Source organism: Perognathus longimembris, unplaced genomic scaffold, assembly GCF_023159225.1.
Source record: "Perognathus longimembris pacificus isolate PPM17 unplaced genomic scaffold, ASM2315922v1 HiC_scaffold_5345, whole genome shotgun sequence".
In the NCBI taxonomy this organism is placed as follows: Eukaryota; Metazoa; Chordata; class Mammalia; order Rodentia; family Heteromyidae; genus Perognathus; species Perognathus longimembris.
Window position 1 is genome coordinate 20,489 of NW_025960762.1, and position 11,961 is coordinate 32,449.

The 11,961-nt window shown below is 51.2% G+C and overlaps 1 protein-coding gene across 1 annotated transcript; it reads right to left on the reverse strand.

Moving 5' to 3' along the window:
• Positions 1 to 1,596: 1,596 nt before the first annotated feature.
• On the reverse strand, positions 1,597 to 4,826 carry LOC125345144 (fibronectin type III and SPRY domain-containing protein 2-like). The gene is made up of 3 exons (XM_048337377.1): positions 4,817 to 4,826; positions 3,464 to 3,486; positions 1,597 to 1,976 (listed from the first exon to the last, which is right to left on the reverse strand). The coding sequence occupies exons 2-3, from the start codon at positions 3,472 to 3,474 to the stop codon at positions 1,760 to 1,762; spliced, it is 228 nt and encodes a 75-aa protein (XP_048193334.1). The 5' UTR covers positions 3,475 to 3,486; positions 4,817 to 4,826; the 3' UTR covers positions 1,597 to 1,759.
• Between the last annotated feature and the right edge of the window lie 7,135 nt (positions 4,827 to 11,961).

An 11,961-nucleotide genomic window follows, 5' to 3' on the forward strand; every position in this document is an offset into this window, starting at 1 on the left:
AATTCAACAGTAGAGTATCTCAGAGGCCTAAGATCTATTGTCACAGTTGCACACACACACACACACACACATACACACACAAAAGATAGGCTACCCCAAGCCATTGACTCTTTTTTTTTTTATTAATTGGACATAAATTTTTTTACAAGGTGTTGTGCAAAGAGGGTGCAGTTACATAGTAGGGCAGTGTGTACATTTCTTATGATATCTTACGACCTGTTTTTCTATCCCTTGTCTAGGTCAGGTTGACATAAATGCAATATACAATGTATCAAGAACCTATACAGTATTCACAGACTTGGTCTCTACTGTCTCTCCATCTCCCTTTGTTAACAGTCATATATCAGGGAGATCATGCCCCTTTGTTTTCTGTGTTCTAGGCTTGTCTCACTCAACATTATTTGTTCGAGTTCTGACCATTTCCCTGCGAATAACAGTATTTCACCATTCCTAATCGCTATGTAGTATTCCATTGTGTATAAGTACCATATTTTTTGGATCTATTCATCTGTGGAGGGGCATCTGGGTTGTTTCCATATTTTAGCTATTGTGAATTGTGCCGCGATAAACATGGAAGTACAAATGCCTTTTTGATATCTTGGATTTTGCTGTTTAGGATAGATGCCTAGTGTTGGGTCTGCTTTCTCTGCTCCGGCTCAAATGCTTATTTTCTCTCTTATTACCCTCATATCGTCCTCTCCCCTAACCCTCGGCCTGCAGGTCTGTCAGGGTGAGACGTAGGGGCGGCTCCGGTCTGGCGTGGGCGCGACCCGCGTGGCAATGTGACCACTATCCTACCCTGGGAGCTAACGTACATAGACCACGGAGTACGCTTCTGAGAGCGAACTAACTTTATTGAGAGAGGGACAAGGGGAGATGATCGGGGGAAGGGGGTTGGCCAGGATTCCCATAGGCCATGAGCTGTCAGGTGACCTCCAAGGGGCTGGTCACTTGACCTCCAAGGGGCTAAGTCACTCTGAGCGTGCCAAACCAGGGCGGGGCTGGTAGGCGCCAGGCTGGCTGCCAGCTAAGTCGGGGGGTCTCTTTGCCCGACCGGTTTCTCCGGATTCCAATGTAGAGAGGATGGAAAGGCCACATTCACCAGCTGGGGGAGGTGCCTCAGGCCCCTTCCATCTAGGGGGGAAGATGGACCCCAACACTACTGGACTGCAGGTGTGGCTCAAGGGGAAGAGCACCAGCCAAGTAAGCAAGCTGAGTAAACACAAAGTCTTGAGTTCAAGCCTCAGTACTGGTAAAATATATATATTGTCACCTCCTTGCCCCAAGCCTTTGTCTCACACACACAACTAGGAAGGGAGCAAAAAGCATTTCCCTCTGTCTTCCCTCTCCCACTGTAGCACCTCCTTCCATCCCAGGCTTCTAAGAAGCAGAGAATAGGGCTGGGAATATGGCCTAGTGGTAGAGTGCTTGCCTTGTATCCATGAAGTCCTGGGTTCCATACCTCAGCAGCACATATATAGAAAAAGCTACAAGTGGTGCTGTGGCTCAAGTGGTAGAGTGCTAGCCTTGAGCAAAAAGAAGCTAGGGACAGTGCTCAGGCCCCCAGTTCAAGCCCCAGGACTGGCAAAAAAATAAAATAAATAAAAAGGGGTAGAGACTAGATCAGTGGTACCCAGGAGCTGGAGGGAGGAAGAAACCAGGAATTCCTGTTCAATACAAACAAAGATTTTGTTGTGCAACCTGAGTAAGCTGCAAGGAGGTGCAGTGTAATGGGGTGCCCAGGGTTCATGATGTAGTGTTAGGCACTATAAGAGATATTAGAGGACAAATCCAATGTCAAAGCTCCCTTGCCGCCCCACCCCCACCCCTGAGGACACAGCTGAGAGTCCCCACCTGGGACAGTATTCAGGGCCCCCATCAGCTGCTCCACCTCAGTGAAGTCCAAGGTCTGGTCTTCGAAGTCGGGTTGTGTGAAGATCTCCACATCTGTCTTTGTTTTCAGGAACTTCCCGAGTCTGTTGGTACACAAAGGCACACTCACAACATGGGGGGGGGGGGTGTCCTGGGGTGTAAGTGGCTAGGCCTCCAGTTCTGCTATGCTCTCCTTTCCTGCCCAGGCTCAGGCCTGATGCAATCCACCTACTTGAGGTGTCCCCTCCTAGCTGTGATGTCAAGGGTTTCACCCCGTCCAGCTCTCTGTTGAGAGAGGGTCTGGGGAGATTGTCTGCTCAGGCTGGCCTCAAGCCAAAATCTTCTGTCTCAGCTAGGATTACAGAGGTGAGCTACTGGTGCCTAGCTATTTGTTCCCTCCCTCCCTTTCTTTCTTGTCATAAGTCATGGGGCTTGAACTCTGGGCCTGCGTGCTGTCTTTGAGCTTTTTCAATCAAGGCTAATGCTCCACGACTTTGAGCCACAGCGCCACTTCCAGTTTTGAACCACAATACTACTTCCAGTTTTCTTTTTTCTTTTTCTTTTTCTTTTCTTTTTTTTGCCAGTCCTGGCTTGGACTCAGGGCCTGAGCGCTGTCCCTGGCTTCTTTTTGCCCAAGGTTAGCCCTCTACCGCTTGAGCCACAGTATTCCCAGTCCCTTTTCTGGTGTTTAATTAGAGAAAAGAGTCACACAGACTTTCCTGCCCAGGCTGGCTTTGAACTGCAATTCTCAGATCTCAGTCTCCTGAGTAGCTAGAATTGCAGATGTGAGTTCTTGGCACCTGGATTGTTTGTTTTCTTGATGATAGTCATTTTCACTGAAGTGAGATGAATCTCAATGTAAATCTCCCCACCTCCTATGTTTCCTGTGCTGGGATTAGAGTTGTGAACCACAACACCAAGCTTGGCAGATTAAGTTTTGCCTAGATCAGCCTCAAATCACAACCCTATCCCTGCCTCTTGGGTCACTGGGATTACAGGTAGCTGGGAGTATGTATTATCATGCCTGGTAATAATTTTGATTTGTATTTCCTTTAGGAGGTAAGGATGTTGAGCATTTTCTCAAGTATTGATTGGCTCTTTATACTTTTTTTTTTAATTTTAAGAATGATCTGTTTATTCATTCAGAGCTCTGGGTCTCCTTGTACCTTTTTCCTGGCAAAGGCAGAATTTGACATCAACATGGTTTTAATCCTTACATTTTAAAGTTCCTGTGTCCACATTGCTTTATAGACATTGTCTTATTAGGTTTTCATACAACTGTACAGAATAACTGTAAATGCCCTGGTGAACCTGCTCAGAGAGGCAGGAGTAGCAGGGTTTGAACTCCCATCTGACTGTAGGCCTGCTTTTGCAGCTGCACAGTCTGGGTCCTAGAAGAGCTGGGGGAGGCCAGGCTTCCTCCAGACCCCTTCTCCAGGTAGAGGAGGGCTTGCTGGCTTCGCCTTGCTGTGTATACTCTCTTCCTCCCTGAGGCTCGGAGAGTCAATTCTAGGCCTTGGCACCTCAGGCTGTCACTTCAGCGCTAAGCTGCTCATGGGGGCAGACGGGAGGCTGAGGGAAGCTGAGTTACCTGTCAGCCATGGCCACTGCATCCTGCAGGGAAGACAGAAGAGAAATAGTCCATCAGTCTGGGAAGGGACTTTTCTTTTTCAAATAGATGACAATGTGAACATGCTTAAAAACTGGGCAGTTAGAAACCAGCCACCAAGTGTGTCCTTTGGACCACTGACTAGAAGACAACAGGCAGGTTCACTGACTGGAAACACCGCTGGTTACAAGATGGGTCCTCTGCTGCTGATGCTGGGGTGTGTCTGGCTTTCACGGGGTAAGCAACAGTGAGCAACAGTGAGTGTGCATATCACCTTTGATGTCCCAGGCTGCGTCTTAAAGATAATGGCACTGGTGATGGTAGATTTAAAGGTGTGGGCGTCTCTGGCTCTCCTTGGGCCTGACATCACTCTCAGCGTTAGTCACCCCTAAACACAGCAGGAAGGAGGTATAGTTGGGCTTTGGGGGACAGTGTGGAGCCATACTCAGTAACCAGAAAGTTTCTGTTGGCTGAAGAACCTTTCCCACAGCTGGTGGACCTTGTGAGAAAGGAAACCCCTGCTCTGGCTGAAGTTGGAATTCCCACAGCCCAGCTGCACATGGTTCGGGTTAGATTTAATTTGATTTGAGAAAATTGAGAAATGCATCTTTTTTGGATGCATGCCTGAGATTATAAAGTAAGGTGTAGGCTGGGAGTGTGGCTTAGTGGTAGAGTGCTTGCCTACCATGCATGAAGCCTTGGGTTTGATTCCTCAGCACCACATGCACAGAAAAGCCAGAAGTGGGGCTGTGGCTCAAGTGGTAGAGCGCTAGCCTTGAGCAAAAGAAGATAGGGGACAGTGCCCAGGCCCTGAGTTCAAGTCCCAGGAACAGCAAAAAAAAAAAAAAAAAAAAAAAAGGTAAGGTATATAATCATTACCCTTGTAACTGGAAAGTGGGAGGCACCCTTCTTAGCCTTCACGTCTCCCTGACTCCCAGCCCTGGAGCCCCAAAAGCTGAGGTGGCCAGAAAGCTCCCAGGGTGCTACTTTTGCTCAGCTCCAGGATAAGGGACAGAGAAACAAAGGTGGGTGCAATAGTGGCTAGCAAGGGTCAGCTGTGTCTGAGCTAGCGTGTCCACTCATGGCTGAGCCATGCAGGCAGACAGCCAGTTTCCCAGTCTCGAACATCCAGTGGAGTCACAGGGACACAGACCACAAAAGCCAACTCCAGGGGATGGAGCTGTGGTTAAGAGCTTCCTTAGCAAGTGTGAGGCCCTGAGTTCAAATCCTAGTAACTCCCAAACCAACAAAACACAAAATTGATTGGGCACCTCGGCTCCCCTAACCACGACTGATCGGTGTCTCCCCTGTACGTCTCCTTGCTTCGTCACCCACCTTTAAGAAGTCAGCCTTGGAAATCAAAGAAGACACAAGGAGATGGAAAGACCTCCCATGCTCATGGGTAGGCAGAATCAATATAGTGAAAATGACCATATTGCCCAAATTGTTATACAAATTCAATGCAATACCTATCAAAATCCCAGCCACATTCTTCACTGAAACCAATCCATAAATTCATATGGAACAGCAAAAAACCTAGAATAGCCAAAGCAATTCTAGGCAAAAAAAGCAGTGCAGGAGGTATCACAATACCTGACTTCAAGCTCTACTACAAGGCCATCATAACAAAAACAGCATGGTATTGGTATAAAAACAGATCGGAAGACCAATGGATTAGAACTGAAGACCCAGAAATAAAACCACACTCTTACAGCCAACTGATATTCGACAAAGGAGCTAAAGACAAACAATGGAATAAACATAGCCTCTTCAACTACTGGTGCTGGGAGAACTGGGCAGCCATATGCAGAAAACTCAAAGTAGACCCAAGCCGATCACCATGCACCAAGATCAACTCAAAATGGATCAAGGACCTCAATATCAGACCTGAATCCTTAAAACTACTGAAGGACAGAGTAGGAAAGACACTAGAACTTATAGGCACAGGAAGGAACTTCCTGAATAGAGTCCCAGGGGCACAACAAATAGGGGAAAGACTCGACAAATGGGACTACTACAAATTAAAAAGTTTCTGCACAGCTAAGGACATAGCCACCAAAATAGAAAGACAGCCAACCATATGGGAAAGGATATTTACCAGCACAGCAACAGACAAAGGACTGATATCGGTCATCTACAGAGAACTCAAAAAACTAAGCCCCTCCAAGCCCAATAAACCTATTAGGAAATGGGCAAAAGAGCTAAAGAGAGACTTCACAAGAGAAGATATAAAAATGGCAAAGAAACATATGAGGAAATGTTCAACATCGCTGGTAGTAAAGGAAATGCAAATAAAAACAACCCTGAGATACCACTTCACCCCAGTTAGAATGGCCTATACTCTGAACTCAGGCAACAACAAATGCTGGAGGGGCTGTGGGGAAAGAGGAACCCTTCTCCATTGTTGGTGGGAGTGCAAATTAGTACAACCACTTTGGAGAACAGTATGGAGGTTTCTCAAAAAGCTCAATATAGACCTACCCTATGACCCAGCCATACCACTCCTAGGCATCTATCCTAAACAGCAAAATCCAAGATATCAAAAAGGCATTTGTACTTCCATGTTTATCGCGGCACAATTCACAATAGCTAAAATATGGAAACAACCCAGATGCCCCTCCAGACGAATGGATCCAAAAAATATGGTACTTATACACAATGGAATACTACAAAGCGATTAGGAATGGTGAAATACTGTTATTCGCAGGGAAATGGTCAGAACTCGAACAAATAATGTTGAGTGAGACAAGCCTAGAACACAGAAAACAAAGGGGCATGATCTCCCTGATATATGACTGTTAACAAAGGGAGACGGAGAGACAGTAGAGACCAAGTCTGTGAATACTGTATAGGTTCTTGATACATTGTATATTGCATATATGTCAACCTGACCTAGACAAGGGATAGAAAAACAGGTCGTAAGATATCATAAGAAATGTACACACTGCCCTACTATGTAAGTGCACCCTCTTTGCACAACACCTTGTAAAAAAAATTATGTCCAATTAATAAAAAAAAAAAAGAGTCAATGGCTTGGGGTAGCCTATCTTTTGTGTGTGTATGTGTGTGTGTGTGTGTGTGTGTGCGACTGTGACAATAGATCTTAGGCCTCTGAGATACTCTACTGTTGAATTATATCTTTTTTTTTTTTTAAAAAGAAGTCAGCCTTGTCCTCATGGCACACCTCTTCTATGGTCTCCATCAGTTCTTTGCAGGTCTCCAGGCTTTCTCCACAGCTGACCAGCTATCCATACACGGCCTCCAGCTTCTCTTTCTTTTTCTCCCCGAGAGCCTGTATTTTTTCCTCATATATATATATATATATATATTTTTTGGCCAGTCCTGGGGCTTGGACTCAGGGCCTGAGCACTGTCCCTGGCTTCTTCCTGCTCAAGGCTAGCACTCTGCCACTTGAGCCACAGCGCCACTTCTGGCCATTTTCTGTATATGTGGTGCTGGGGAATCGAACCCAGGGCCTCATGTATATGAGGCAGGCACTCTTGCCACTAGGCCATATCCCCAGCCCCTTTTCCTCATATTTTTGTGCAAGTGTTTCCAAGATCTCATTGTAATGTGACTGAACGTTTTGTTCCTGTCTTCTGAAGTTCTCCTGCAAGACAGCTGATCTCAGTCTCGGCCTCAGTGCCCGGGATATAGTGGAGGTCATTGTTCTGCCAGGATGGAGGAGTCGCCAACCTGGCAGTATTCCACAGTCCTTTTCAGTTTTAGCTGCCTCCTACTGCCATGACAATCAGCTGGGGACCTCTACCTTAATGTGGAACAGAGGCCTTCCTACATTTCCTTCTGAGCTGTCAAAGCTTCCTGATCTTCACATCCTGAACTTCCCGATCTTCACTTCCCATAAACCTCAGCACCAACTAGATCCCACCCACAAGGGGAAAGAGGAGATGTGGAGCAGAATTGTGGCCAGTGGGAACTGCCCAACAAATGTGACATGCAGAAAGGAGGGGTGGGGTGCTGTCTTTAATCGAGGGGACAATTCATGAGAAGCACCTGGGATGTATGGACGCTGAGGTCCCCATTTAGAGCCAAGAGCGAGCGCAGAATGCTGGCAACCTGCGTGTCTGTATGTGCCCAGGTGCAGAGGAAGGGGTGGGGATGAAGAGGAGGGAGGGTGGCATGGAGGGGCCGCCATCCTATAAGGTGCTGGACACCCCCATGGCTGTCAGACATGCTCTCACCTCCACCATGATGAAAACCTCTTCCAGGTGACTCGCAAAGTTTTCCATGTGGATAATCTGCTTTTCCAGTCGGCACATGTACTTGTGGATTTCATCCTGTTGCCAGGGCATCACAGAGGAGGTGTGAATACCGCCTTTGCCCTGTCTCTTTCCTGAGCCCCCCCCCCCCACATACACACACATGACCCTCTTACCCTGATGCTTTCCAGTGCTTTCTCCAGTGGGGTCACGTGGTGGTCCTTGTGCTCATGTGAATTCTCCACAGCTGTAAGCGGAGTCTTGCAGGTGACACAGAAGACATCGGCAGCTTCCTCCTCCTCCTCCTCCTCCGGGATGACATAGCACTCGTACTCCTCACTGGCACGGCCGTGAGTGTAGCGGTATGCTTCCCGCAAGTCCTGGCCCTGTAAGCACTAACCCCAAAACCACACAGACACACAGTCACCTAGGAAGAAAACACTTTAGTGTAAGCCTAAGCTGACAGACTAGCTTTCCCAGGATAGAGGAGTGGCAGCCTGCTCTCAGGCAGCGAGGTCATTAGGATTACCAGGGAGGCTGAGGGCAGGAGAAGGAGCTGGGAGGAGGAAATCTCTTGTGGCCACAGCTGGACACTGTGTATCAGGCAGCCAGGGCAGGACATTCTATAGCTGGCTCTTAGCCAGGGAAAACATCCTATAGCTGGCTCGTAGCCAGGGACAAGACATTGTCTAGCTGAGCACCAGGAGGAGGCGTGGGAAGGGACTGGGATCTTGACTGCTGCAGCAACATGTTCGTGACTCACTTGGGGCTACGGGTGCGTGCAGGTTGGGTGGGAAGGGGCGACCGTGGCCTGGCCTGTGGATGACCCAGGAGGAAGGCTGTCGACCTAAAACATGCAGTTACACCGCTCCATCCACAACAGCCAGACCCATCCTCCAACAGGTGAGCACATCGACATAACGTGTCCAGGAGACCCGCGCCCGCACCCCTGAGCCCCGAGGGCCTCTACACGAGGCCGCGCACCACGCGGGGCGTGAGTTCCAGGCCAGTCCCGCTCCACACAAGGCGCCCCACAGGGGAACGAGGCCGGCTGACTGCGCCGGAGCCTCGGGCTGGGACTCAGCGCGCATAGCAGAGGAGGGGGCGCCTTCGACCGGGAGCGGGGTGAGGCACCGGGCGGAGGCCCACGTCGCAGGAGGGCGGCGGCTGGTGCAGATCCCTGCGCACCCCGTGGAGAAACGCTCGCCACAGACCCGGCCACTGGGGGGCGCGGAAGCGCAGTCCGGAAGGCACCGCTGCGGGCGCTCCCGCCCTCCTCGGGCCAGCGCTAAGGGCCTGCCGCTCGTCCAGGACACGAGATCCCAGGCGCGAGTGAGGCGAAACGAACCGAGTACGGGTTCCCGTCACGGCCAGAGCTCCGCCCAGGGGCCGAGGGGGAGCATCAAGGGCACCGGAATCCAGGCCGGTGAGGGAGGGACTGGGAATGAGGGGCGGAGCCTCGGGGGGTTCAAAGGATTCTGGGTGATGGAGTCCGTTCGGGAGGACGAAGGCGGAGTGCGCATGCTCGAGAGCAGGGGCGGCGCCCGGAGCTCCGCGGTGAGGGCGGGGCTTCGCATTCCGGAGCGAGGGCCTGGGCAGCAGGCTGGCGTGGACGCAGTCTTCCCGGGCGCCTCAACATCCCGGCGGGCTCTGGGCTGGCGTGGGGTTTGGGGTCCAGCTGCCGGCTGCCACGGTGCTGCCGCGGTTTCCCTGGGAGCCCAGCGCAGAAGCAGCCGCCTCGGCTTCTGGCAAGTGGGTTTCCGGATCCCTCGCAGGTTCGAGCCTGGCCGCCTGGCGGGCAGTGACACGAGCGTTCCGTGGGGCTGACACCACCTGGAGGCGCGGAGGTCAGGCCGCGCTGGTAGGGGAAGCCAACCACGGGGCTTCGTGCAGGCTGGGGCCCTGCGCCCCGAACTCGGAGGTGGGGCAGGAGCTTCGCTGACCAGGGGGAGCTCCGCCCCGGTCTGCACGTGGGGAAACTGAGATTCAGAGCTTCCGCCACCTGGACGGGGCGGGATCCACAAGGACCTTCCTGTGGGACTCCTGGTCCACCGAAGGTCCCACATCACCTCCCACCCCGCGGTCCCCAAATCTCGGGGCTGATGGCTTCAGTGATGGGGCTGAGACAGGGAAGGAGGCTGCCTGGGAGCTGGTCCACGGGTGACTATTGCACAGGGTGGCTGAGGGAGAACTAGGCGGGCTGAGGCGGCCCCTGAGGACCAAGCAGATCAGGAGCGAGTGCTGTTGGGGAAGGAGAGGAGAAATCTGAGAGAATGTCTGAGCGGTGAGGGAGCGGGTACCCATGCTGCTGATGTTTAGGCAGGAGGCGGCTTCCACTAGCTGGAGCGGGAAGGTGGAAAGCAAGATGTGGGGTAGAGATGTTTCTAGGCCTCTGAGGCAGCCTGTCTAGAGACACTGTGCAGGCCCAGCCACAGAGGTCAGGGAGCCAGGCATGGTGGCATACATCTGTTATCACAGCACTCAGGAGGAAAAGGAAGGAGAATAGGGCCAGTAAGAGGAGACTCAACCAGGACTTACAGACCTGCAGGCCCGGGATAGTGCCTGCCTGTCTGCACCTGTTTGCTCATCTGCCTTCGACTGGAAACAGGATGGAGCAGCAGAGCATATAATAGATATCGAGGGTGGGAATGTGGACAAGTTGCCAGAGTGCTTGCCTAGTACACATAAAGCCCTAGGTTCGACTCCTCGGCACCACATTGACACAAAAGGCCAGAAGTCTCAAGTGGTAGAGTGCTAGCCTTGAGCAGAAAGCAGCCAGGGACAGTGCTCGGGCCCTGAGTCCAAGCCCCAGGACTGGAAAAACAAATACATAATAGATATCCATAAGCATTCACCGATCCTTCATTATTACTTGAGTCGCCTCATACTATTCCTGCCTAGAGACAGGCACTGGCCTCCAAGCTCTGACCTGGTACTCCTGATGGGAACTACTGTGCTGGGCTTCCCTGGCCACGAACCTGCAGAAGATGTGTGTGGTGGTGAAGCTGGAAAACTATGAGGAGGAGTAAGAAGCCATCCTGTGGGACCTGGAGATGCACACCTCCAATTCTGGTGCTTCCTCTAGGAAGAGGCAACAGAACCCCAAGAGGCACTAGCCTGGCTTCATGAGCTGTGTCACCAATGGCTACAGCCAGACGTGTCTGCCAAGGACCAGATTGGAACTCTTAGTTCCTGGGTGCACTGCTTCCCTGAGATTCAATACAAGGACAACATCCAGACAGCCCTGAAGAGGCTGCTGCCTTCCTTGCCAGGCTACACAGAGAGCTGGGCTAGCCTCAGAAATGGGTGAGTTAATGGACCTGAATGGATCTCAGGACTGGAGCACCATCCAGCTGTCTTCTGCCCTGGGGAGTGCTGTACCTGGCCAGAAACACCCTCTTCTGCCTGCATGATGCATATGTGGTGCGCACCTATAACAGGGATCCTCTGTGAGGCTCCTCAGGACAGGAAGGGTTCTTGCAAGTTCATCCCTACACTACCTGGAATTATGTTGACACATGGCCATAGGCTAGCAGAAAGGAAGGGTAACAAGTAGACGTGCACCAACAAGTGGGCCTTTTTCTCCCTGCTTGGGGGCTGGGGGAAGGAAGAGTTTAGAGGGTGTAGTCAGAAGGTGTTGGCCAGGCCGACTTTGGGGTTCTGGAGTGCGTGCTCATCAACCTTTACTGTACCCAGCATCACTCTCAACTTGGTTGGAGCATCTCCCCAGGTCACAATCCAGGTTAAGGGCCGGGAGGTCCTATCTATCAGAGAAGACAGAGCCCTCCAGCTTTCAGCAGGGCGCTCAAACTAAGCCTCAAAATCCAGAACCTGGGGCGGAGACACAACTTGGGCACTTGCCTCTCCATCTTCACATGAAGGAGGAACCAGAGGTTAGGAGGATTCAGGTGAGGCCAGTCAGAATGGACAAGACCTAACCTCACTAGGTGGACCAGAAGACGTTGCTCTGAGCAGTCCGAATTCCACTGGGCCAGGCCTTGTTAGAAAAAAGAATTCCTATCAGTCTCAATCGCTGTCCCTTATGAGGAAAGCCTGGCTAACACAACCACATTGCCATAGCTCTGCACAAGCATGGAGGGGGCTTTTCCCTGAGTGGACCATGTACAACTTGTGGTGATGTCCGCTAAAGGTAATCCCCTGGTAGCTGGGAAGCAGGCTAAGGAAAGACCACATAGTGCTGAAAGCTTGCTCTTCATACTTAACTCCCAGCAGAGTACCTGAGCCTGCCACCCACAGTGG